We start from the raw sequence: 24,825 nt of genomic DNA on the forward strand, positions 1-24,825 counted from the left end.
TCTTCTATAGTCCCAGCAGGAAGATCCAAGCAGCCGATGCTCTCCTGAAGCCTCCTTCACTTCTCGCTCCAAAACTTGACTGACTCTTATGGTGTTGTTACTCCTTCATTGAATCAGGAAACGTTCCTCCTCTGGAAAGTAACCACATTCTGACCCTGGTGAATGAGTTTCTATCCCAGGAACTATTGGGTTGATCTTGAAGGGTAAAACAAGAATTAACAGTGTGACCTTATTTCCACTGTATTTCTCCTCTGGTATGAAAGAGGCATGATTGTATTCTGAGTCCAGCTCCTCTGGGCAAAACCAGACAAGGAACATCCATGCGACCTTTTGACTATATTCACAAATACATTTATTCCCATGGCTCTTCACATGTTGGAATTTCTCACTTATGATTACATCCCTTTTATCACAGAGTTAGGTATTGTCAATGGTAACAACCTCAAAATCAGTCACACTATCATCAATATTTCATGATCACACTATAATCCATGTAAACCCCTTCCCACCTAGAGCACATGAACTTCCTTTAAAAAGTTATGTAATCTTTACAACATTAAATGATGCTTATCCTGAAGGAACTAGCAAGATGGTGTTTACAGATCATGTTTTAAAATTCCCCAAGAACTTAATAATAAACCAGCTTAGAAGCAGCCTCTGAAAGTCTTGATATGCTGTGATCAAGCATGAACTCGTCCACTCTGTGGGCTTATAATGTTAGTAAATATATATCAACACAATCCATTAAAAATTATAGGGAATGGTGTACTGACATACAATTTTTTGCTCTTATATAGCTTATTATGTCACAGCTCAGTTTGCATTTTCGTCATTGAGTAACTGAACTTGCACCTTCGGGTAGGGACTAGCGCCTTTAATTCTGGACCTCACCTTCCCAACTGAAATTTTAAAATTCCAATTTAATGGAATATTTGCAATCAAGGATACCAGTAAAAACATTAAATGGTGAATTAAACTACAACATAGTCATTGCTAGGATGAGAAAATTGCAAATATTGAATAAAATGACAGCCCTCTGTGAAGGGGGCTTTGTTAAGCAAGAACAAAGAGATTTGCATCACCCACTTATAGAGGAGCAATTCCGGTATTCTGGTGTGGCAAAAGGAAAATTTTTTGGAGCGTTTGGAAATAGTTTTCTCCACGCGCAAGCTGCTAAGTGCTCCTACTGCTAATCACATTACAAGCCTCATTTCTCCAACAGAAATCATCTTTGTCATTCATAAAATCACCCCAAAGAAAACAACTGGAGCTGATAGGGCTACCAATATAATGATTAGCAAGGGCTACCAATATAATGATTAGCAAATATCCAGCTAATGCAGTCTTGAAACTCTAGTATTTTAGTTGCTTCCCTCACTTTGAACACTTTCACTAGAAACGTGTGAAAATCTTCACATTGCCAAAATCTCAAAAGAGTTATTACAAGCCTGAAAGCTTCAGGCTATCAGATTGTTACCTAATTTAAATGGAATGTTTTAATGCAGCATTGTGATGTATGGGTGACGCCAACCAAAGAGATGTATAGAGGGCGCTGGCTCTTAATCTGAAGGCACCAAAAGTTTTAGTTTCTAAGAGGGAGACCGACAGAGAGGTCATACGGAAGGCTCGTGGGAGCCATTAATGTAAACAAAATTAACTTGTATTAATTTATATATTTCAGTTATTTGTATTGTAGTTTAGTATTAGTTTTGTGTTTGTGAAATAAATGTTTAAAAATACAGGAAGGTGGAGTTATTTCTCTATGAGGCGGTGGATGAAGAAAGGGATGATATCACAAGCATACTACATTGATGGCCATTAAGACTGCAACACTATGAAGGAAAGCAAATACAAAAAACATATTTATAGTATGTAAACAGTATGCATGAAAACAAAATGGTTAAATTTGTAAGCAGTTTGGGGGTTTACAGGGGGTGAAATATTGTAAAAACAGCTGCCAGACAGGTAAAGTAGCCCTTACCTGGTTAGGCATGGAATTGAACTAGGCTTGGATGACAGAAGCGGACAACTCATTCCATGCTGCTTCAAGTCTATGCCGCATTTCAACAACCGTATTAGCTGGAGAGGGGTCGCGGGCCGGTTTCTCAGCAACCCATAACCAGATTTTTTTCAATGGTTAACAGATCTGAACACTGTGCAGGCCAGGGCAGCAATCGAATGCTCTGTGTATTGAGAAAGGTCAGAACACAGCATGCAACATGTGGTCTTCCATTATCTTGTTGGAAGATTGCATTTGGGAGGACTCGAAGACAAGGCACAACCACTGGATGTAGTACATCAGAAATGTGCTGATCTGCATTCAAATTACCTTCGATACAAACCAGAGATGTGAGTGTTTGGTATTAAATGGCTGCCCAAATCATCACACCAGGTGCAGGGCCCCTATGTCAATATCGAATGCAAGTAGGCAATGTACAGTCCCCTCAGAGACTCCAGATACTCATACAGCCATCAGAATTACTGCATGCAGAACCGGGACTCATCTGAAAAGATGACATTATGCCACTCCTATATCCAGCTTTGACGTTTGGTGCACCAGGGTCACCATATCTCTCTATGATACATTGTCAAGGGAAGACAAAATAATGGTTGCTGTGCTGGCAGTCTACACTGCTGCAAACATCGATGCACCATACGAGCGAATACTATATAGCCATCAGAATTACTGCACGCAGAACCGGGACTCATCTGAAAAGAGGACATTGTGCCACTCCTATATTTAGCTTTGTTGTTTGGTGCACCAGGGTCACCATCTCTCTCTATGATGCATTGTCAATGGAAGACAAAGTAATGGTTGCTGTGTTGGCAGTCCATACTGCTGCAAACCTTGATGCACCATACGAGCGGATACTGAGCGTGCTGCAAACATTCCCATTTCTAGACTAATGTGCATGATGTGGTTGTGCGGTTTTGTAGGGCTCACATCACACTATGTCTGTACTCTCGAGCATTAGTCTTGGGAGGGCGTTGAGGTTCTGCATGCCATTTAGATGACCCTCAGTAACCATTGATTCCATGTTCACATGAGAGTGGTTGGATGTCAACTGGTGTGATGGGCAATATCACGGAATGATAGTCCACACTCTTGATAGGCAACGATCCTGCCTCTATCAAATTCTGACACTTGCTGGTAAGCATTTCTTATTATTAACCAAGATATAACCCGTTCAGGGCCAGCGTCGCGTATACACGACACAACGATTCCACTCCTACCAGCCAGCATCCTGTATATGCGACGCAACGGTTCTGCTCCTACGAGCCCAGCGGCGCATTTACGTGACATTAAAACAGAACGATTTGTTTGAATTTTTAAAAGCCAGTAAATGGAGCTAAGTGCTAATTGTTTTCACATGGATTGATTCATATGGCATTTGACCTTCATGTACTGGCATTAGTTTCTGTTTTGTGCTTTTGGTTTTGAGAGATTTATTGAAATAAGCAAACTGGAAATCCCGGCTCTTTATAAGTGTGCCTGGGAATTAAAGGGCGTTTTTATTTATTTCGTTAGGATTTTCTTTATTTATTTTTGTTTTTCTATTTATTTTGAAACTTAACATAAGGTTTCTTGGTTAATCAAAAAGTAACATTATAACATTATTACAAAAGGGGAAAGACTATCAGCTTTCTCGACGCGTAATGCGTCTTGTTTACATTTCTCAGGAAAGAGACAGCGTTTTTGTTTTTCTTATTCGATTTAATAGATCATTATATATAATGCCATAGTCATTATATTTTGGTATGTAATGTATTTACATGTAATTATATATAATGTATATATTGACGTGATCAGTAATGACTATCCTCCCAGTGGGGGCCTTTCCTTTATCACTTTCTGGTAATCATGGATGCTGTTTTCGATTTAGAAAAACAGGAAGTTGTCTGATGTAAACTTGATGCCACACAGTGTTTGAGGATGAAATATTTCTGAGTATCTTTTGATGTTTTGTGACATGTGTTGGGGTTATATTCAGTTTCATTCTGTTAGCCATGGCTAAGAGACCTTACTTAGAAACTTAAAAATTTATCCGAAATCACTGGACACTCCACCTTTCCGTCTAACTGGAACACAGTTTTCGAAAATGTACGTTGGTGGAGGAGGTAATAAAGGTAGGAGAAGATGCATTGTATGCGCTAAAACCAAGGAAAAGTGAAAGCAAACATTGTATTTTGAGTGTGAAATATGCAATGTGGGACTGTGTGTCGATTCTTGTTTTGAATTATTTCACATACAGCAGAAATTTTAAACTGGAATTTAATTACCCGCAGGTAATTTTTTTTTTTTTTAATTTCATAGTTGTAAGTTTTTTTTTCCATGTTTAATTTATTTCTATTAATGTGATATTCTTTATACAGTCAAAAGTCGTTAATTCGGACTCGTCGGACTTCGGCGATTCCGGATTATCGATTTTTCCAGATTATAGATCATCAGTTTAAATCTCGTAAGATGGCATGCAGAAATTATAAAATTAAAAATATGAAACCGTAATTTATGAAATAAAGAACAATTATGATCTAAAGGGTATCAAAATTTACAAAAAAAAAAAAAAAAAAAAAAAAAAAAAAGATTTATATTTATTTGTTTACTTTATTAAACATTTCCTTCAATCTAAGTTGTCTAAGTTGCTTCGTTTTTTATGTGATAATACATTCTCTTTAATTCTATAAACAGACATAATTTCTTGTTCAGTTACAAAGTTCCGCTGTTCAAGTCCTCTAATTGCTGTGTCAAGAATACCGACTAATTTGTCAATCGAAATTTTTTCGTTTTCAATAACCTCTGTCACTTTTTTTGCTATCGGAAGCGAATTATAATGACGAGGAATTTGATTTAAATCATATCAAAGACGAAGTACATTGAGATGAAATACTACATTTAGTAAGGAATTATAGGCCAAATAAAATAAAAACATCTGCCCTGAAGATAAGGATAGTGCTGACAGATCAACTTCCAATTCATTGCGCCCGCGGCGTTAAAGATAAAGAAAGTTTAGATAAACAAACGTTAAAGTTTAGATAAACAAAGGATATGCCTTTATAAATTTTTTGCAGCAATTCCACTTTTTGTTTAATGGACTTTGAAACATACTTTTGTTTTGTAGATCCTTTACATATTAGTAAATATATATAGGAAATTCTATTTGACATAATCGAAAGTTCAAGCCCTACTTTTATAAAATTGCTCTAACAGTCTGCCAAAAACAATAAGCCAGATCGAATTCGAAGATTAAGGAACAATGCAATCTGCAACATTAACTGAATTAGATAATTTTAGCTTAGCTTATACCGTCCATTATACATTAAACGCGCATTCGTAAACATATTTTGTGTACCCGCACGCGTATTCGCAGCCGTCAACGCGGCTGCGAATGTGCGCGTACGCAAAATTTCTGCGCATGCGTCGCTTTGAGGTCTGGATTATAGATCATTCTAAATTATGGGTGTCCGAATTAACGACTTTTGACTCTATTAATGCACATTAAAAACAAGTATATTAAATACGCAACTCCAAAAATTGAAGTCATAGTATCAAAATGCTGATTTTATAAGATTTTTTTTTTTTTTGTATAATTAGGCTTAACTGCTGAAAATGCACGGAGTGGTGGCGACGATCCATTTCAGAAGCCGTGCTGCGTCCCGTGACTGCGCTTCGTTCTCCCGGCGCTGGTCCTTAAGGGGTTAACATGATATTCTGAGCAAATCCTGACCTTACAGTGTGCTTTCCGAGTGAGAAATCCACTACACAACATTTATTTTATCCAATGCTTCAGATATTGTTCATCCCTCCTGCATTGTCTAAATGGGCTGAAATACTAATTACTTGCATATCCCAACTTCTTCCTTTCATGTGATTTTGACGTTCATCAGATTATTCCTTCCTTGTGTTGCAATTTTAATGTCCAGCCGTGTACATTGAATAAAACCATATATGAACCGTCTTCCAAATGAATAATTTAGATTTTAAGATCTTTCAAGAGTGGAGCAACTTGTAGAATTGTTGAATTCATGGCACATGCTTTGCATCGTAAAATTTGCAAAGCTCCGCTTATGTTTTTCCTCGTGTATAGTATTTTTATTCAACAAATTTCCCTTACTCGAGTACTTTGCCATAGTCAAATAAACCAACCAAACCATCAGTGTAAAGGATGGGTTTAGGACATGGAGAATAAGTATCAATGCATTCAAATCGTAGCTTATAATCATAGGAGGGAGGGAAACCTGTTCTGTGGCTAATAACCCTTTATTTCTATTTGGGGATCTAGTGCATGCTGTCTGTAATGGGGATCTAGTGCATGCTCTCTGTAAAAGGCATCAGCAACCTATGGCACTTGGAACAATTCTCAGCGGCTCTTTGCACCACTTTGCAAAGTTATCAGGCAAAGATAAATTGCCCTGTCTGTGCCGTGAGGAAAGTTTAGTTGTCAAAATTTCGCTGCAATTAATTAATATCTGCAATGAACACTGTTGTTAAAATAGATAATTTCATAATATCTCGCTTTCTATGGGCACACAGACAATTTAAATCTCTTTTAGAAGAAATGGAAAGCGAATATGTGGATCTCTCCTTCTACAGCCATGTCCATTGACTTAGTGGAGGTAAGGTCTTGAATAAGTTTGTGTCATGCATAGAATACATTAAAGAAATTAGAAGAATCAATTCAAAGAATCAATCAATTTCATTGAATTCAAAGATAAAGAATGGCTATGTAAATTGATGTTCCTGACTGATATAAATAAACCTTGTAATGAACTAAGGATTGCATGGAAAGAACGTAATAATACCTGAACCTTTTGAATATTAGAAAGGCTTTGCTACAAAGTTGAAGGTATTTTCCCATGATATTAATACTAGTACCTATTGCAGATACATCGAGCTTAGACAGAGATGAACTTCAAACCTACATTGAAGCACTTAAAAAGGAAATTTTTAAAAGATGCAAAGACTTTGAAGCTTGTATGCCTATATTTTCCTTCCTAATCAACCAGGTTTAATAGATGCATTAATAATCCCATCTGATTTTTCAATTTTTGAGTGGATGGAAGGGGATAATTTTGAAATGGAAGTTATTGAACTAGCATCCTCAAAATTATGGAATTGCAAAAAAATCTGGAAGATAACTCTAACGATAAATGAACACCTATTTTAAATGTCTGGATGCCAGTGCCAGAAAGATTTGTTTTAAGAAAATAGCATATGCTCAGCTTTCCACTTTTAATTTCACATATCTATGTGAACAAATCTTTTCTCATATGAAAAGTATTTTAAGTCCACAAAAAAGTTGTTTAACAACTGAATATTCAAGATCATATGTCAAATTGAAAGTCACAATTAAACCTCTGATACTGTGGTATTCAGAGTGGGCAAAATTTGCATGTCGTTTTCTTTTTTTTTTTAAATTTTAATAAATATGTTTGAAAGATATATATGTAAAATTTAAATTGTAGAAGGAATATTTATATTTTATGTTGTTTATTTTTTGTTAATTAATATCTTTAAATAATGAGTAATTAATATATAATAAAACTCTAAATATATGTTCTTGTCCTCTGTTGGCTAACTCTGCATGCATTGTCACGAGAATCAAATTTTTTTCAAATATTTCCTGCATCCTGAATCATATTGGTACATTGGTTTACTTTGCCACAGCTACAAGGCTTTACCTGCACTATAAGTTCATTTGTTTCGGTTTGTTCCATTAGGCAAAGCACATGAGGGATATCTGCCTAAGTGGAGGAATGCCATCATGGAAGATTTTCTAGGAAACTGCTTGTATACATGTTATATCACAAAATTTACACAGCTGAACCACAAAATCACCGATGCAGTCAGCCTGTTTATTGAGATTTTAACCTAGGTAAAGTAGTTTTCAATGACTTTACTACTCGATTGCAGGTGAGCCTTAACTAAATAGGGGTCACTATTAATCATTGACTTATGTGGCCATATTACTAATGTCATTTGAAAAGCTCCTGGTTTCATCAAGCATCTGCTGCCATTGCTCAGAGCAAACTCTGACTTATACATAAAAAGTATAGAATATACTTCTCGATCAGTAGACTTATTTTATGTTAGGACTGTTTGACCTGGATCGGAGCCATGAACTCCTAACTTTAATAGACTGCAGGTTATTCAAAATAAAGCACTAATAATTATTGCAGGTACCTACTTTCTTGTCAAGAATAAATTCTTGCACTGAGATTTCAAAAGTGAACCAGTCATTGATTATACTCATCATTATAATGAAAGGTTTTTCAATAAAGCTTTGGATTATCCATGGAATAAATTCTGTGATGTTCTCAACTACCAAATTTTACCAAAAGACATATTTAGGCTATTTGCATCTCGTCTTCTTCATGACACAGCTTTGTCACCTAAGCTGGTGCCTATTTATATCATTTCATTAGTGCACTCTATTTTCGCATTATCCTTATTTCAAATTTAAAATATATAATTAAAATATATGTGTTGCTTCTGTAGATGGAACTTTTATTTTGCATGTGCCATTTATTTTCAAATTACATTATTTTTATCTTTAACTTGCATCTTGTGTGTTATAAGTAGTATTTTTCATTCTCAGCATTATGGAGCATGATCTCTTCAAGCCATTCTAAACAAATACTTTACATTTGATATTTCTTACTTCCTACTGGATCTGTGAAGTCACGTGGAAATGGCCATTCTTCCCTGCCATGCCCTTATTCAAATTTCTCCAAGTACATCATCGATATTTCAGACAGTTTTTTCACTGTGATGCCTCTTCTTGGTTGTCACTTTCGCAAGCTTATAACAACTATTGTTAAGCACCAAGTAAGCAGTTTCATTAATGTATGATGTATAAGTTCTTCCACCATATGTGGAAAGTAGTGCAAGGGGGTGCTTCAAATTCTAGTTTCAAGGACTAGGAGTGACTCGATAAAATTTTCACACATTGAATGTGAAACTTGTCATTGAACTGGCATTTGAGAATTGTGAGAAATGGTGTGCAATTGGGGAAACAGAAGCAGAATAGATATGCTGGTCTGTAAAGAACTAAAACTAGCCAAAAGCATCATTTAAAGAATCCACAAACCATTTAAAGATCGTGACGATGTATGCAGACAACCAGGTCAAAGGCGAAAATGTGCCACAGAAGACCCTGAGGACTATTATTTGGCAAAGACTGCTAAAAGAAATATACAACTGATGCCAGGTGGAATTGTAAGGAAGTTTGCAGCAACTACAGAAAATTGAATATACCATGACTGACAAACTGCATAAATAAGAGCTATATGCATACTTTCCAGCAGCTACAAGAAATTGAATATACTACCTTAACTGGCAGTCTGCTTAAATAAGAGCTATATGCAAGGAAACCCATGTTTTGTCTCTCACTAACTCAGGCTGTGAAATGCAGCTGTTGGAGTGGTACTGAGATTATCGTGATTGAAGTTCCACAGAATAGAGTCATGTTCTTTTTGATAAATTTAGTTTTAATTTAGGGAGTGATTCCAGACATATTACAGTCTGAAGGAAGTAAAATGTGATAAACATGAAAACACCTGTGAAAGGCTTTGAAGCAAAGACTAGAATTATGGTATAGGCAGGCATTGCTTTGAATGGCTGATCTGACCTATGTATTTTTACCAGTGCAACTTAGAATGCTGAAATATGTAAAGATGAGGTTCTCGATCCTTATGTCAAGTTGGTTTAGGGCTAAAATTGGTAATAATAGTCAAAAGCCAAAAATTTGCATAAATCAGTTGTTGCATAGCAGTTGCCCACCTGTGTATTAAATGTAATGTCCTTGTTTCTCTTTGTTCTGTAATTTTTATATTAATGGTTTATTCTTTAACTTTCGAATATTACATATTTTTAACCGTTTAAAAAGTTCTTCCTTTGATATTACAATAATTTATTAAATGCTAATCTTCCATATGCAATAAATGTTCTGAATGGGGAGAAAATATAAAAAGTGTTGTGTAATTTCTTTAAGCTTTGTTGTAGAATTATAATTAGCTTATTCTCTGGAATGCTTTTAGGAATACTGCATACGAAAAAGTCTTGATTAATAAAAGTAAATCAACTGCATCTTCTTTTTTACTTGCATGACTCTTGGGTTTAAAACTGTTTTATTTAATGTATTTATTTTTCAGTTATCATGAGTAAAGATCATAAATGAGGATCTTGCAAATTTTCTAATTGCATTAAATTTTGCTTACAGAATGTTTCTCCAGACAAACAAGAATCATCAGCAGTTGGAGAAATGGAAAATATTTTAGTATGTGAAAGTTTAAAAAAAGTTTAGGTTAATTTTTGTTCATAGAGTTGTTTAATTTTACAAACATGTTTTAGTTCTGGCTGTACTAACAATGCATTTTTTTCTTCTCCTTTGTTAATATTGATTTAATATGCTTTGGTATGTTAAAGGAATTCAAATGTTTTGTTCTTTGATGTTAAGTTAGTAATGTATTTGGAAGATCTATAGCTTTCTTATGTTTTCTTTCTTTACCTCTCCCAAATAGTTAGAAGTTATATAGACATGATGCAAATTCATAATGCATAGTGTGTCCACAAAAATCCTTAGACAGCCTTTATTTTTGCAACCTTTGGCTGTAGACGTATACTTTGTAATGAAAATGTTTTGAATGATCCAAATATTCATGTTTCAGCATTTAATTTAAAATAAATTTCGTCAAAATAATGAAAACTAACTTTTTATATAGTTTTCCAATCCTCTATAGTTATGTTTAGTAAAATTTGTAGTCAATATAAAAAATAAAATTTTAAATGCATGCAAATCCTATAACAAAAATGACCAATGTATTCAATTTTAAAGTTTAATATTATAGTGTAGCTTCATTCACATATTAAACAGCAAAATCTTTGAAACTGTACATAACTAGATCTAAAATATAATTTTAGAAAAAAGGTGTCACGTTAATAAATTAAGTGCTGAGCATTGCTATGCTGATTGTTGTGAAAAGCATAAGCAATTTAAATTTTTTTTCATAAATAAGATGCCATTCTCACAGAATCTCAGCGTATTTATGTTCTAGAAAACACTGGGAAACTTATTTGCACACAGCCAACTCATTATTTGCAAGAATCAAAAGTGAAAATTTGGATAGCTTGAAATTAAAGAAATTTGTTGCTTTTAGAACGACACTTAAAGATACAAACAATATGCATATTTACTTTCATGCTTTATGAAAATATTGAGCTAGCCAAGTTAAAAACAAGAAACTGCATGCTGTTTAGTTTAGGAATGGTACATTAGTTTTATTTGAAAGAGAATTGGGTGCTGAAGTATTATTTCTAAAAGTGGAGCAATATTTCACTACAGAGAAAATTTTATCATAAAGAAATAATATCCATAAGGCAGAAACAGAACAAAAGTGTTAAAGTATATAATGGTACATTCAGGAATCATCATAATCAATGTCTAATTGTCATGATAACCTGTAAAATATTTCTCCCACTTTCTTAGCATGCTTTCGTGGTGTAATGGTCTGCACACTTGGCGCACATTCGAGAGGCCCGAGTCCCGGCAAGGGCATTGCTCATTTTTCATGTCTGTTTCTTCCAAAATATCGTAATGTCTCTACAGTAAAATATTTCTTTAAAGCAAAGCGGATATGTACAAATGTGTTTGTTTGTGGAGATCTATGAATTAATTAATGTCTTAAAATCGTTATTTCATTCAGAATGCTTCACTTCATATGAAATGTGAAAAAAAATAATTTTTAGCTTTATGTTGACAGTTCATAACATTAACTAATAATTTTAATTGTGTTGATTTTTGAAATTTTACATGCCCATGCTTCTTATATATATGAAAGTATCATGAATTTTTTTTCTGTTTTGTATCATTAAAACTTTGCTCATGTTTTTGTTTCTGTGTAATTACCTTTATTTTATATGTTTATATTTTAGAAAACATTTAAAAAGAGAGACTGGCCTTCTGTTTCTGCAAATCTTGCAGATCAAATGGAAAAAAGTGATGGCTTTGAGAAGTCTCTGCCTCTTGGTGAGGCATCAACAAGCCATTCGACTAACAAAGCTGTTGAGGAAAAGTGTTCACATGATGAGCTACATAATATTTTTCGTAAGAAAAGCTTCAAACTTGCTGAAAATGAAGGTGATGGTTTTCCTGTGTCATCTAATCATTCATATATATGTATATCCTAATGAAATTTTATGTTAAGAGTTATGCTCGATTAAATGTATTACATTTACACAACTGTCTTCCTCTTATTTGGTCTTGCATTAAGTGACCTTTCTTTGCCTATGAAAGTAATTTCTTTCCCAATAGAGTAGTTTCTTCTTCTTTGCTAGGTTAGCTGGTATTTTCTAATTATCTGCATCCTCACAAAAGTCACCAGTGAATCCTCAGAACTTTGTTAATTGGCCAAAACATTTGTTATCTTTATACTTCATAAGTACTGTTCGATTCAAAATAATTTACAAGTGACAAGAAATGACAGAGAACAAAAATCTTTGCAGCTTATGGATGCTGTTCAGTGAAGTGACGGCTGAGTAGAAAGCATGTGAATCCACTTGTGCTCAAATATGTGTTATTGCCACTTGCTTGAGTTGGCTATTTTCATGCACATACCAAAAATGCACCACAAATATGACAGTTCTAACAAATGCTGAAACTAGGTGAGGAAGATCATGGAGTACCAAAATATTTTGACTATACCAAAATAAATATATTTAATAAAAATACATATACAACATATATATATATATATATATATATATATATATATACATACTTTCCTTAGTTTGACCCATAAATGCTGTTTTATATGTTCTTCTGGACTGTCTAGCCTGAGATTCTTTCCTATAGAGGCTTTTTATCTGAAGCTACTGTATTTATATTTTCCTTGCAAGGGCATTTAATGGTCTTCTGCACTGCTTTTGAGATATTCAGAATCCTGTTTTGAGCATTATATTTTGCATATTTTTGAAAATGCATTACCACCAAATATTGCAGTTGCTCTTATGTGTTTCAGGTTTTTCCATTAATATGAAAAATTGAAAATTTTCAGGCTAATAGTGACTACCATGCATTGATATGCTTATAAAAATTATAAATTTCTCTCCATGACTGAACGTTTTTGATAAAAGCTATTTCTATGTTACGATGTTAGGGTGAAACCGCTTTGAATTGATAAAATTATTTATCTTATGACTAAGTTCATTATCTTCCATTTAGCAAACAATGTTGCCTTTAATTTTTCTTACAGCTGCATTGTGCTTCATTTTAAAAGTTAAGGAACAAACCATATTTAGGTAATGACTCTTAAATTATATGTTGAACTTAGAGCTACATGTAAAAGTATGATTTTTTTTTCAAAATGGTAGTTTTTAATAGAATACATTCATGATGAGACTTATAAATGCTATTAATAATACATTTACTGTATGTAACAATTTCCTGGTTTAGTCATTTATCCATCAACCTGAAAAAGAATAGATCAAGGTTCATCTGTATATTTTATACAGTATTTTATACAGTATGTGTATTTGATCTTTATTTTAACTACTGTAGTGTGCACTTTTGCTATGAAATTTTTGTATCATTACTGCAACACATTTTTTTTTTCATATTCTTAGGATATTTTCTCTCTTTTGTATAACTATTAACATTTAGAACTCCATGAATTTCATGCTGTAGTAAGATACGATCAATATGCTAGTGAATTTTTGATCCAAATATCAGTATTTTGTTAGATTTTTGTTTTCCACAGTCATTGAAACAATCATGCAGCCAGCCATTTGGGGTATTAATACATAAAGGCCCCACCAGTGGCTAAGTTGTTAAGGCCACTGAATGCTGGCAGTTCGATCCCAGGCAAACAGGCTCACTGCATGGTGAGTTTCCAAGGTTTTTTCCCCATGTCTTTTGTGAATGCCAGTTTTCCTAAGAAAGTCCTCTATAAAGGGCATTCCTTACCCTAGGCAGATAGCCCTTGTGTGATTTGCCATGTTCAAATACCTTAACTTGTTAATACATAAAGAAGAGTGAATACTTATTCAAATTTTTCTTTTAACAAACATTTTATTCTATTTTGTTTTGTTGTATGAAAAATTGTAATGCTCACAATATTTTTTTGCAGGGCAGGAATCTGTTATATCTGATACTACTGATGGTAACATATCACAGCTTCCAGAAAGTAAAGCATGCGACTCTGATGCTGTGTGCAAAGAGAAGAGCATGTCTAGTATTATTAATGTTAACAAGTCATAACTACTACGAATGTGGTTTGTCGTTTTGATATTGTTAAATGAATAGGAAAATTGTATCTTAATAACAGTAATATGCTTAAATATTTAGAAAATATTCCTTGTTGTCTAAGTTTTTTATCCAAAATATTTAAAACTTTGCTTTAAACTGTGAGTTCACTAAATGAAATGGTAAATACTTTTGCATGAATTGTATTTGGAACTTTTTACACTATCAATACATTATTTTTATAGTTGTAACTGCCAAAAAGTTATTCACTTATTTTAGTTATGCAAGCTTTCTTTGTGGCTAAAATGCTGCAGATTTTTTCAAAAGCTCATTGATAAGTTCTTATTGAAAAAACCTCTGCAATATTAAAAGTTCTTGTTTTATATCGCCATAAAAATCTAAATGTATAATTCATTATTAATGTTAGTTTCCTTGTCTATATATAATGTTAATTGTTTTATTAAAATTTTATAAGTTTATTGGATGTTTAGTGCATATTTGTGAAATATGAAATGGGGAAGTATTAGAAGCTTTTTGTAGAATTATTTTTCAGGTTTTAGTTGCAATGTTTGTTTTAACAGTATTAAACTATAAGAATGTCTAGGTCTGTGTCTATTTCAGGCTCTCTGTTTGTAATATGAGAATAATTTGCACCAAATACTAATATATATATATATATATATATATATATATATATAAAGATTTTATATCTTGTCCTGTTTTTTATGTCATCAAATGTACATTTTAAATTTTATATGTGATACTTATTTTTGAGTAATTTAAAGCATATATTAAGATGCAAAGATGAGCTTATTTCATTTGACTTCGATATGCCTTTGAGATAAGAATTTAAGGTTTTTCTGTCAGATGTTTTCCAATGAATGAGAGTTTATAAATGTATTGTCAAGTTTTTTTTCTTACATCAAACTTTCTCAATGATATACATGAGTTAAGTGTCTTATATATTTCACGGTTTTTTACACTATCCATACCTTATTTTTATAGTTATAACCGCCAAAAAATTATTTACTTAGTTTCTTTATGCAAGCTTTTTGGCTAAAATGCTGCAGACGTTTTCAAAAGCTCATTAATAAGTTCTGAAGTTCTTATTGAAAGATCCTGCGCAATATTTGAAGTTCTTGTCTTATATTACCATGAATATCTAAATACATAATTCATTATTAATATTAGTTTCCTTGTGTGTGTGTGTGTATATATATATATTATAAATTTATTTATTAAAATATCTTAGATTTATTGTGTTTGATGCATATTTATAAAATGTGAAATGGGAAAGGGTTAGAAGCCTTTTTTGGAATTATTTTGTAGCTTTTAGTTTCAATATCATTTATTTTAACAGTGCTAAATTACAAGATTATGTCTCTGTGTCTATTTCAGGCTGTCTGTTTGTATTATGGGAAAAATTTGCACCAAATATGTATTTATATATCTAGTCCTGTTTTTGATGTCATCAAATGTATATTTTAAATTTTATGTGATATTTATTTTTGAGTAATTTAAAGCATGTATTATGATGCAAAGTACTGAGCTTATTTCATTTGACTTTAGTATGCCTTTGAAACAAGAATTTAAAAATGATGTTTTTCAACATATAAATAAGAGTTTATAATTGTGTTATCAAATTTGTTTTTTTTATACATCAAACTTTTTTAATGACATACATGAGCTAAGTGTCTTATATACTTCAAGATCCATGTATTTTGTCATATTATTCTTACAAAAAATAGTTTCTATATAATAACCTTTCAGTTAGAATATATATAAAAGAAAATTTTTAGTCAGTCAGTGTACTTGTCACATATAATTTTTTTGCATGACAAATGAGTTTTTGTTTTCTATTTGAATTTTTTAATACTATAAAGGAAATAAAAGAAATTACTGTGTTATTTGATGACTTTTAGACTGTTGTTACTGCTTGTCTTCTTGTACAGGCATATAGTCACTGGAAAAACTACATGAATAGTTATAAATAGATGCAAGGTGTATGTCTGCCATAGATTACCATAAATTGTTGCTGGACGCGGGAGTTACGTTATTAAGGACTGCGTGTATGGCAAAATTGTGCTCTGTTAACTTTTTATGGGAAAATGTATTAGCTGTAATTAAGATTTAAAAAATATTTGTAATTTAAACAAACCTAAATATTGTTGCAATTAAAAGGGAAAAAACAAAGTAAATGTTAATTGAAAGAATTCTTATTACTGCATAATAATTTTTAAGTTTTGTTCAGGAACATGACTGAACTTTAAAAGTTTCACGATTAGGAATGCAGAGTTTTTAAATGTATTTTAAAAAGTATCCTCTTTTTTAATTTGGGTCAGTCTCCATTGCCAAATCAGACAGTTCTTGTGCATTTTAACTGTTCGCTTAACTTCTAACTTGAATGTGCTTTATCTTCATTATCATTACTTTCACTGTTGCTGGTGTCGTAAGATTATCTAATTTTTCATTCATGATTTCTTTGTAAATTTTTTGACATCTCTTTCCGTAGCTAAAAATCCTTCACTTCCAATTGCGTTTGTACAAGATAACCAAAAAGGTTCTTGTCGTTTCTGATATGACATTGGAAAAGTGAACCACAACATAAAAATAGTTGTCAAACCTGGTGATGAAGGGGTTAGTATGGGAGTCTGAGCATTGACCAAGAGTATAAAAGCACATTGCATCGGTACTTCAAACTCATAAGTACATAAACATTTACTTTGTCCACTTTTGTGTTATGCAAGTCCAGTTTAAGCATCTGCTAGAGAAAGGCTGCAAGTCTGCCAAGACTGTGTTCTCCAACAAATAATGCAGAATGGTACATTCATAGTAACAGGATTCACGAAGAACTTGGTGTTGAGGTACTGCGCACTCAACTATAAATTAACTAGAAAATTCCACGAAAGACAGCAACAAATAGACAATCCCAGCTTTAAAATTTGTGATGATTATAATAGCTTAAGTAATATTGACGGGCCCATGGCCCAATTAAATGTCTGGATAATGTAAATTATGATTGTAATAACATGTCATAGATATTAATTTATTATTATTTCTTATTTGTCTTTGTATATATTTTGTTTTGCTTTCTCTCATATGTGTGTATATTTTTTCTTATGTAATTTACAAATGTATTTGTACTATTAATGAATTCGAATTGCCGTATTCTTGGTCACCAGTTCATCGGCTCCTTGGCTCACGTTTAACTAGACCAGCCTTACAGCATATTAATTAACTTATTATTCTCAAATCTTTATTATTACTTAAAACTTCTATTAATACTTAAATCAAAAATTAAAAAAGAGGAGCTCGAACTTATCTTAAGGTTACGGTATATACTTTTTGCAACTATCAAATTTATTCTGCAAGGGGTACGCCCATTCATCGCCCCCTACTACAAAGAAATCAGGCCAGCCAATGAGTGGGCAGATAGCCTCCTATGGTCATTGGATTTAATTAACTTTTTTTCCTTCTAATTTATGTACCGCAACGATTTTAAAGTGGGCCTGTCAGCAGCAGAATTAGGGCAGGGAATTTATCAGGGTTTTGGGGATGATACCGTTAACGAACAAACCGCTAGGCAATGGTTCCAGGAGTTCAGGTCATTGAATATCTCTTTTAGTGATGCAGCACACAGCGGTCGGCCACAAGCGGTGGACGATTAGGCCCTGAGAGCAGCCATAGAGAGTGACAGTAGCCAGACATGCAGTGAGCTTGCTGCACACTTTCAGGTATCTGATGAAACGATCAGATTCCATTTACACCACATAGGAAAGGCATACAAGCTGAGCAAGGGGGTACCTCACTCACTGTCTGATGCAAACAAACAACAGTGTGTCACTAGCTGTTTGTCATTGCTTACTCGGTGTCGCAGTGCATCCGTATTTGATCGAGTACACACCAGTGGTGAAAAGTGGATCCAGTATGACACACCCAGGCGTTCCGTGCATTGGTAGTCACCACAGGACCGTGTGCCTCACACTGCGCATCCTTCTCTTCACCCACGCAGGATCATGCTCTGTATCTGGTGGGCTAGTCGCCAAATGGTGCACTATGAGATCCTGCCAGTGGACCAAACCATCACAGCAGGCTTGTACTTGAAGCAGTTGGAACGTGTGCATCAGGCACTGATTGATGCATAAAGAGTCAGCATTGGTCAATCGTAATGGTGTATTCCTCCTCCATGACAATGCACCATCCAGCGACTGGGCTGGGAGACGCTACTCCATCCACCATACTCCCCAGTTCTCGCGCCAACAGACTACCACCTTTTCCATTCCTTGGACAACCATCTTTGTGGGAAATCCTTCAACAACCGGCCAGACCGCGAAAACCCCCTCACGGATTTCTTTGCGTCCAATACTCCTGAGTTTTACCGCGATGGCATCACACAGCTAGTCACTCGTTGGCAAAAGGCACTGTATGCCGATGATGATTGCTTTGAGGATTAGCGGTGAATATTATTTCTTTTATGATTTTTTTTTCTTTCTGACTGCCCAAAACAGCAAGAACGTTTTTGGTTACCTTGTAATTTGTACGATTTCTTTAGCTTCATTTTTGAGTCTATGGAAGGCCTTTAAAACTGTTTAACTGCTGGCCAGAGTTATGCCAGCAAGTGTTCTTTGTTGATGAATGAATGTTGAACCGTGTATGAATGAAGTTCTAGAGTTGGAAAAATTAAATGAAAAGAATAAAGATAACTCGAATATGTGAAATCCAATTCAAATCCGCGCGTGGAAAGGATTGTATAAGTTTTTGGCCATCTGGGGATAAGAACGACTTTGCTAGTTCCAAGGCTTTTGATCGAGAATCTCTAGGTGAATGACAGCCAGTCCTTTCATAGGGAGATAATTTCCCCTTGAAAACCCTCCACGAACGGAAGTTGCACCCCATGAAAGACGTAATGCGCGTTGCCATAATCAGATAATTTAATCCAATTCTCAGGAATGAAATCCGAGATCTTTACATTTCCGCAGCGAAAGATTTGTGTAGCAAAGTGTCATTTGTATAAAGTGTTTGTCGCTGACATTCGAGGAATCATTATTAGACAGATAGAAATTTTTGCCATTTTATTCCTTAAATAAATATTTATACTTAATGACTTTAGTTCTCCGTATTAATGTTTAGCATCATTAAGTATTACGAGAAATTAATAATGCGTTAAGTATATCTGTGAAAAGGTTTTGAAATTTCCCAATTAAACTGGCTCACGAGAAGTGAACTCAATAAATATTGGTACTGGTAGATCCGACCCATGTTCAAATCCCGACGAACTGGGCTGCATGCATGGTCATTTTCGTGGTTTTCCCCATATGTAGCACAGATACGAGCCAGTTTCCCTTAGAAAATCCTCCCCGAAGGCAGCCTTTCCGATAGCCAGATAGATAGCCCTGGAAATGCTTTACCTTAATCCATTAACCGTTCCCTATTTAACTAACATTACTGAATGTAGTGTCTCAAAAGTTGTTACTCTCTTTAAAAGTAATAACTGTACTTGAGATTCTCATGTAGATGAGGACCTAGAACATGCAAAATTGTTTAATTACATATTTACACAGTTTTACAGTTGTGTAGCTTAGCACGCATGTGCAATGATGATTTAAGATTGTCTAGAATTAAATGAATAAATTTTTCTTTTATTATGTATTTTTATTGTATGTCGGATAATTACTATACAGAGGTGCAGGTTAGAACAGTTGTTCACATTGTGAATTTGCTTTATGTTCGGTTAAATTCCTATACGAGGAGTCAAGAATGAGTTTTCTTTTTTAATAATATTGATGCTTATAGTTTTATACCTTAAGTCTGAAGGTTTCTATAATAATGTAACTGTATAACCTTATAATGGTGTTTTAGTCGTTGAAAAATAAACATTGTTGTTCTAATAATTATGTATTTTACTGACAGTTAAGTAACTTAAATTTAGAAGCACTGCCGGTTCGTCCCGAGTTCGATTCTTGGTGGTTGAAGAAGCTGTAACGTAAGATCGAGGCAGTTGCCGATGGGAAGTCTTCCGAAGTTAATATTCCCTTTAGATAGTAGGCTTCGCTTGCTTTTATGGTAAATGCCTAATATATTCGGCAATTGTATCATACCTGTTGATATTTCAAGCAGTGATCGGTATTTAAAACAGATGTGCGTTTTGTGCACGGATCCTAAGGTGGTCGGCTTTTGGTCTGCTTATTTATCGCTTCAAAATAATCGTCTCGGACAGTATGGTAGTTAGTATAGGTTGACTAACTGCCTCACTGTTTGGTCAACAGCGTCTGTAGCAAAGTCCGAAGACGAGTATCTAATTGGTCACTGTTTTAAATTAGTTTATGTGATTATGGCAAAGCCTCGAGAGCTATTTGCCTAAGAGGGAGATGCTTTCGTGGAGGACTTTCTAAGGAAAATTGGCTCTTATACCCGTTACACATGGGGAAAACCATGAAAACGCCCATGCAAACCTCGGACCTAACTACCACTGTTCAGCGACTTCACCGCTCGGCCGCTGGTACGTCTGGTCCCTGTTAGAAGACATACGCTTAAAGCAGCGGAAAGTGTCTTCGCCGGCTCAAATCAGTGCTGTGGCAGTGAAGCTGTAGTTGTGTTTCTGTACTACGTTCTCGTTTTTTGTGAATTCATTTTCTGCCTCTTGTTCAGAGCTTAATTTTTGAATTAAAAGTGCAGGAGCCTTAATCAAGGAATGATAAACGGAAATGCACAGCTAAAATAACAGCGTCTCGCGTAATCAAAATTAAGTAAGGTAAGTAATTAATTAGTGATAAATGTGTATAAAATTTAATTAATTGATAAATTTATTCTAAAATTTAATGTAGCATTACAATAAATGGGAAGTGACAAAATCGGTGAAATTAAGAGATGTTTCCAAAAGGAATGAAAAAAATAATAAATGCTTTGACCATCATTTCTTTTCGTTTGTGAAATATATTTTTTCACTTAAATACTTCAGGTAAATTAATTAAAGTATAACAGATAATATAAAATCTATAAGAGAAAGAATTTTACCACGGAAACAATATTTGTGAAAAATAATGAGGTTATTATTAAACCTTATTCGGCTGCGAAATAAAGAAATACCGAAACTTTTTCTGCAAAAGATTTGCATGTGCTCTATCTGTCATATAGTTGCATAACGGACTCGTAAATGCAAATGAAACAAAATTTTATGTCGGCTGTATGTGTACGACATAAAATGTCTTAATAAGTGCATGAAGATTGCATAAGCATCTTCCTTTTAGAAGTATGTATAAACACACTGCTCAAAACAGTTAGAGGATATTACGAATTCGGTATGAAATAAACGTATAATAGAAAAATTTTCTAACAAAACTGAAAGAAAAGAGGTTAGAAAGGAAAATTATGATGCTTGCAAAAATGAGAATGCGATTTTTTTTTCCTCTGATGTCGAAAACTTTCGTTTTAGATAAGGAGTGAAAGCAACCTGCAGGATTGACAAGCGTTGAATGTTGTGTAACGGTGAATATGATGTCTCAGCAAGATGACTTAGCTGAATCGGTAGCCTGGAGGGCCATCGGTCATTTAGAGGCAGGTCAAATGCAGTCCGTTTTAGCGGAAGCGTTAGAAGTTTCTTAAAAGGCCATTTCCAGACTATGAAATCGTTTTTGGAAACTGGAAATGTTCACCGAAGATCGTGAAATGCCGTATTCCTGCAGCAACACAAAATGATCAGTATTTAAAACTAATGGCCAGAAGAAACCGCACTATGAATGCCACTTTCTTGCAACAGCACCTTTAGAGAGCTACTGGTACCAGAGTTTCGACTGAAGCTGTTCGAAGACTTATGGCTTGTTTCTGACACAGTACTACCGTGCCGCCCGCAGAAGGTGGGCGCAGGGAGCATTTCAGATGGGAACGAAATGGAGTGGAGCAATATGCTCTTCACGAAGAGTCTCCCAATGTACTACCTGATAATAGGGGGTGGAATCTCATTTAGACCTTAGAACGCGGAATACTACTGCATTTGTTTGTGAAAGTGCCCGATTTGGTGGAGGCGGATTGATGGTCTCGGCCGGTATTTCTGTCAATGGCCGAATTTTTTGTGATGCCCCCTTTTGAGATTCTAAGCACCTTTTTGTGGTACCCCTTTTCCTCGATGCCCTGAGGACGCGTTTATTTTACTTAATGGTTAATTTGGCACTAGAATAAAGTACCGTCGAGATATTTCTGACGTTACTGCTAGAGTGAAATGAAGCCCCAACATTTTGAAGCCACATTCGTGCGCGAACAGCTGGAGGATCACTGGAAAGAAGCTCCGGTAAGATATCTTGTAAAAGTATGCCGTGCTGGAAATGTACTGTTCTGTTAAGTAGTTATATACTATGATAGTCCCAACATTAATGGAGAATCTTTCATGGTAGGCATGTGATCTCGTCCCATGTGGATTATCATAAGAATTATGGGTGTTAAACATGCCGGAAAGTGCAAAAGTTGGGTTATTAGTGAATAAGATGTACTAAAGGAAGTCAGGATTTGTTGAAGCCTCTGTAGGTTTATGCGCATAATATAAACTTCAGGTTTCCACTCCTGTGCTCTCTGCAAATGATACAGATCAGGAGTACGCAAGTGAAAAATATGTGGTACGCGAAGAAGCAAAGTACTTTTAACAACTAAGTTCAAAAATTAAAACCCCAACATCCTAATTGAGTTTTTTCCCTAACAAACGTAAACTTATGCGATTTGAGCTTTGTTCAAGAATGGTGGTGGGGGGGGGTAGTGGTACTTTGTAGTGGTAGTTACTACAGGTTTTCAATTTTTGTTTAGATGGTACGCGTTAGTGAAAAGGTTGAGAACCGCTTATATAGATGCATTTTTTCTCTATTTAAAGTCCTTCGAATGGTTAATTGGCTGATACTCAGAAGCTCTCATGTTTATAGAAGGATTATCTTCAAATGTGCATTATAGCTTGTTCGACTGTACGAGTTCTGCGACATCTTCCCCTGCCCAAATCACGCCTATAAGTAAGGAACGATTCACTTCAGCTTGCGTTTTAAAATATTGCTCGGGCATCTGGCGATTCTGTCGTTGTTTATTCGGGAATATTTTCTGTTGCTCCGTTTTCGTCCGCAATCTCGTAGATATATACGCTGGTGTGCAAAAATTAAGGACGAGACTGTTTTTCCAATATAACTTTGTACAAAAACTTTCCAAATCAACACATTTAATACCGTAAGATCCCCAATACGTAAGGACATAAGTAATGTAAGCAACACTTACCAAAAGAGAAATCAGATGGGTAAAAAGAAGCTTTATTGAAAACGTAGCATGGAGCGCAATGTGACTGAAGGCCGAAACATCCCTGTGATGGCTGTCCAGCAAGAAACATCCGGTCTTTAATAGGGGATATGATCTCCCCTGACTGCTAGGCAGGTTTCACAGCGTCTGCCCATGCTGAGAATGAGGGTGTCAATGAGTTGTTGAGGCATTGCTGCTCATTCGTCTTGCAGCGCCAATCGAAGCTCCGGAATCGTTACTGGTGGTAAGATACAAGCTGCCAAGCGTCTGCCTAGAAAATCCCATACATGCTCGATGGGATTGAGATCCGGAGATCGTGCCGGCCAATCCATACGTTCAATATCCTCACTCTCTAAGAGCTGTTCGGCAGCTACTGTGCGATGACATGGTGCATTGTCGTCCATGAAAAGGAACTGCGGACCCATAGCGCCTCTAAAAAGACGCACATATGGAAGAAAAATCTCGTTACAATAATGGGTCCCGTTGACTGAACCTGCGTCGAAGATGTGAAGGTCTGTACGACTACCAAGCATGATGCCTCCCCAAACGAGAACACCGCCACCTCCATACCTGTCCCTTTCGATGATGTTCGAGGTATGATTGCGGCTTCCCCGCTCTCTCCAGATGAGTATGCGATGAGAATCGCTACTCAGACTGAATCTGCTCGCATCTGTAAAGAGTACTCGTCCCCATTCATTGTCTCTCCAATTCCGGTGTTCCCGGCACCACAGAGAACGCCTTCTCCGATGGGCAGGCGTTAGAGGTACACACCGTACAGGGCGTTGTGCAAACATACCACCACCGTGCAGTCTTCTGGCCACGGTAAAACGCGATATCGGTCGTCCAGTCGCCTGTGTCGTGTGTCTAGCGATTTCTCCCGCTGTCTGCCGCCTGTTTCTTCTGGCCTGTAAGGCAATATACCGGTCATCTGCGGGCAATATACCGGTCCTCGTTGACGACCACTACTAAACCCCCGGATAGCTGTTCCTGTAGTTTGAAATTGTCTCCAAAGTCGTGAAACGATGCTGTGAGCAATTCCGAACTCTGCAGCCACACTTGTCACACTGCGGTCTTCCTCCAACTTCCCAATGATTCGACCTCGGGTAAAAGCATCCAGATGTCGTCTAACAGATTGATTATTCGCCATTTCTCGCTGAGGCAGCAACTCGGTGTGAATTTAACTGCTATACGGCGTGCAATCTCTTTGCCAGAAATACTGATCTTACACCGACAACATGCTTTTTACTACTCAGACACTCCCCCATTACGTCTACCTGCATATCTGGGCATGTGCTACCGTACATCACCTTACTTAATCTCCTGA

At 35.4% G+C, this 24,825-nt stretch overlaps 1 protein-coding gene across 1 annotated transcript in view; it reads left to right on the forward strand.

Moving 5' to 3' along the window:
- LOC118185704 (uncharacterized) overlaps positions 1–14,493 on the forward strand; it is an 89,262-nt gene extending 74,769 nt beyond the window's left edge. The window contains exons 16-18 of the mRNA XM_035355592.2: positions 10,221–10,277; positions 11,933–12,137; positions 14,125–14,493. Coding sequence (XP_035211483.2) covers positions 10,221–10,277; positions 11,933–12,137; positions 14,125–14,255 — 393 coding nt within the window. The 3' untranslated portion in view covers positions 14,256–14,493. The remainder of the gene's footprint in view (positions 1–10,220; positions 10,278–11,932; positions 12,138–14,124) is intronic.
- Positions 14,494–24,825: the final 10,332 nt, after the last annotated feature.

This window comes from Stegodyphus dumicola, chromosome X2 (assembly GCF_044657685.1).
Source record: "Stegodyphus dumicola isolate Sdum_Otavi_A_Nest chromosome X2, ASM4465768v1".
In the NCBI taxonomy this organism is placed as follows: Eukaryota; Metazoa; Arthropoda; class Arachnida; order Araneae; family Eresidae; genus Stegodyphus; species Stegodyphus dumicola.